Genomic DNA, 3,778 nt, shown 5'->3' with positions numbered 1-3,778 from the left:
CTCGAGCCCGGATTCCCGCGAACTCACTCACTGTCTCGTGCTGTCTCGTTTTCTACACAAACTGCTGCGACCGTCATTATAGCTAACTCCATCAGGCTAGGCTCTGGACATCACGATTCCGAATAAGAGTGTTTTTTCCGCCCCGGAGCGGTGAGATACTCGATTCATCACGGCGCTGGTAATGACGGAAACATCGCACTGCTGCTGCTGCCGTCGCCACCACCACTACAACCACCGCCGCCGCCACCACCGCAATCACCATCATCATCATCATAATCATCACCATCATCATCATCATCATCATCATCATCATCATCAACATCATAACCACCACCACCACCACCACCAGCAACAGCAGCAGGATGAGGCGGAGAAGGTGAAGGTGGTGGAGGAGGAGGAGGAAGAGGAGGAGGAGGAGGAGGAGGAGGAGGAGGAAGAGGAGGAGGAAGAAGAGGAGCAGCAGTAGGAGGGCGAGAGTAATTGCACCATCATTTACCAGGCGGCAGCTTTACACGACAAGCAGCGGAAAATTTACTTCTCTCGCGCAGAATGAACTGCTAATGGATTGGATGCTGGTACTGTGCGCCATGGAATAACAAGATGGAGGAACAGTGAGACAGTGGAACAACAACATTGAGGAACTGTACCACAGTGAACTGTAAATGGAACAGACAAAAGAGGAACTGTGCCACCGGGAACTGTAAGGGGAACACACAGCTGGAGGAACTGCGACTTAAGCTGAACAGCAAACTAGAGGAACTGCGCGACAGCGACGATACTCACATTGTACCAGGTCTTCTTCTTCTTCTCCCCGCCCTTCGACGGCGCCTTGTTCCCGCCTCCACCGCCTCCTCCTCCCCCGCCTCCTCCGTCACACGGCTTATCTATCTTTGGCTGCTGCGCCGCCGTGGAGCCTAGCTCCAGCGGCTTCAGCGTCGGCTGGTCTCCCCTGCCCTCCCTGACCGCCGCGTGCACGTCCGGAGTCTTCTGACCGCTCGCCGGCCGGTCAAGCCTGGCGGCAGTGGCGGCGACGTCGTGCAGGTCAAGCTTCCAGTCCGACCAGACCCGCGGAATGTCTTTGGAGATCTGAGGTTCCGAGCTGCAACGAGAGAGGCGGCGGAGAGCTGAGAACGAGTGGCGGAGGAGGTGGTGGTGGGGGTGACCGCAATAACGGTTGAAAGTCGCATAGAATAATGCCAGCCGAGCTTGTATCTTAGCACAAAGCTAACTAGGCTAACTATTGCTTAGCATGGAGCAAGCTAGGCTAGTTGCTTAGCATAAAGCTAACTAGGTTAGGTGCTTAGCATAAAGCTAACTAGGTTAGTTGATTAGCATAAAGCTAACTAGGTTAGTTGATTAGCATACAGCTAGCTAGGCTAGTTGCCTAGCATACAGCTAACTAGGCTAGTTGCTTAGCATAAAGCTAACTAGGTTAGTTGCTTAGCATACAGTTAACCAGGCTAGTTGCTTAGCACAAAGCCAACTAGACTAGTTGCTTAGCATACAGCTAACTAGGCTAGTTGCTTAGCACAAAGCTAACTAGGTTAGTTGCTTAGCATACAGCTAACTATGCTAGTTGCTTAGCACAAAGCTAACTAGGTTAGTTGCTTAGCATACAGCTAACTAGGCTAGTTGCTTAGCACAAACCTAGCCAAGCTAGTTGCTTATCGTACAGCTAACTAGGCTAGTTGCTTAGCAAAAAACAACAAGCTTACCTAGTTGCTTAGCACCGAGCAAGCACAAAGCTAGCTAAGCTGGTTGCTTAGCACAGAGCAAACCAAGCTAGTTGCTTAGCGTAAAGCAAGCTGGGCTTGTTGATTAGCGCAAAGCATCCTAGTAAATAAGTACCGCATAAGCCAAATTAGTACTTAGAGTTGATCAGACGCTTCACATCGTTAACTTTATAGCTCAATGGCATCACGTGATAAGCTCATCGAACCCACACGGGGTGGTAGTGGCAGTGGATCTGCGTCCCGTGTAGAGAGCGTCAAGGTCTCCACTTCACGCACGTCCATATACCATACGATGTTTATCGTTAACTTTATAGCTCAACGACATCCCGTAATAAGCTCGTCGAACCCACGCGTGGCAGCACTAGTGGAACTGCGCCCCGTGTAGATAGATGGCGGTCAAGGTCTCCACTTCACGCACGTACATATACTATACGATGTTTATCGTTAACCTTATAGCTCAATGACATCGCGTGATGAGCTCGTCGAACCCACGCGTGGTAGTAGCAGCGGAGCTGCGCCCCGTGTAGACAGACGACGGTCGACGTCTCCACTTGATCACACACGTCCAAAGGCGATTAAACACGGGGTGGTACACGGACACGCTAATAAGCTAGTACGACAGCTAATCGGACAAGCGGCGGTACTCGCACGGCACACGCCATGGGAGGAGAGACGGATAGGAGAGACGATATAGGAGAGACGGAGCGCCGCACTGCAGGCGCGTAGACGCACGCCCGTCTGTTCAGGACGACAGACGCCTGGCGGGGAGAGGAGGAAGAGGAGGAACATACGCCAGCAGCACCCTGGCTGCGAGATCTAATAACCCATTACTGCGGGTAATAATCAACGCGTGGAAGAGGCAGCCATTATAACGTGACGCTGGTGGTGACGGGGTCTCTCTAACTCCCCCTCCCTCTCTCTCTCTCTCTCTCTTTCTCTCGCTCTCGCTCTCTCTCGCGCGCGCTCTCTCTCTCTATCTCTCGCAAAGACTCGATGCCAACCCGTTATTATAATAATCACGTAACACGGCGTCTAATAACTAGGTACGCAAGGTCATTGAAGAACATGAAAATCTATCCTCGTTAGCATCGAAACGTCTACCCTCGGTAAAACACGGAAAACCTACCGTTGTGAGTATATGAAAATCTACCCTCGTAAGTACATGAAAATCTACCCTCATTAGTTATATGGAAAAATCTATCCTCATTAGTTAGGCCTATATGGAAAAATCTATCCTCATTAGTATAGAAAACCCTACCTAGTAAGCATAGAAAAATCCATCCTAGTAATTACTACATAAAAATCCATCCCCGCCAGAATCGAAACTAGTTTGTACGACCAACACAATAGTAATTAAAATACATTTAACGGCAGGTCGATTGAGTTAATCAAAACAAAAATCTTTCGATTTCTTTCACGTAAATTTCGAAACGCCATTTTTGTTCTACCCGCTTACGTACGTGAGTACGCACTTACTCGTTCGATACCCTTTGCTCGCATATCGACGCCGCTATCTCTAACGACCCCCTCACCCACCCGCCGCCGCCGCCGCCGCCCAGCGTCGCCCCTTTTTAATAATTAAAAAATAAATAAATAAATAAATAATAATTTTATTTAATAATTAAGACGACGTGAGTCATTCGTCGACTGGCAGGGGCTTTGATGCCTCGCGATGCGAGGTCTAACGCGACTGTATCTCGCGCGAAATTTTCGGTGATAATTTAGTGCAAATTAGGCGCGTTTAGGTGCGTCTATTGTACGAGAGAGACAGAGGGGGGAGAAATGGGTGTGAATGAGACAGACAGAGCTAGAGGAAACGTGCCAGAGAGAAAGAGGGAGGGAGAGCGAAAGAGCGAGAGAGAGAGAGAGAGAGAGCGCGCGCGGGAGCGAGAGAGGGGATGGAATAGAGAGGTGGAGATGAGAGAGAAGAGAGGGAGAGAGAGCGCGAAAGCGAGAAAGCGAGGGAGAGAGAGAGAGAGAGCGCGAGAAAGCGAGAGAGAGAGAGAGAGGGCGCGAGAAAGCGAGAAAGAGAGAGAGAAAGAGAG

General features: G+C 50.1%; 1 protein-coding gene across 1 annotated transcript in view; it reads right to left on the bottom strand.

Moving 5' to 3' along the window:
* Positions 1-750: 750 nt before the first annotated feature.
* Positions 751-3,778, bottom strand: part of LOC106804735 — a 124,694-nt gene continuing 121,666 nt past the window's right edge. The window contains exon 5 of the mRNA XM_014806056.1: positions 751-1,099. Within this exon, the coding sequence (XP_014661542.1) occupies positions 751-1,099 (349 nt within the window). The remainder of the gene's footprint in view (positions 1,100-3,778) is intronic.

The sequence above is a fragment of the Priapulus caudatus genome, unplaced genomic scaffold, assembly GCF_000485595.1.
Source record: "Priapulus caudatus unplaced genomic scaffold, Priapulus_caudatus-5.0.1 Scaffold85, whole genome shotgun sequence".
Classification (NCBI taxonomy): domain Eukaryota; kingdom Metazoa; phylum Priapulida; class Priapulimorpha; order Priapulimorphida; family Priapulidae; genus Priapulus; species Priapulus caudatus.
The sequence above is the reverse complement of the archived record's forward strand: the minus strand, read 5'-3'. Positions and strand labels throughout refer to the sequence as shown.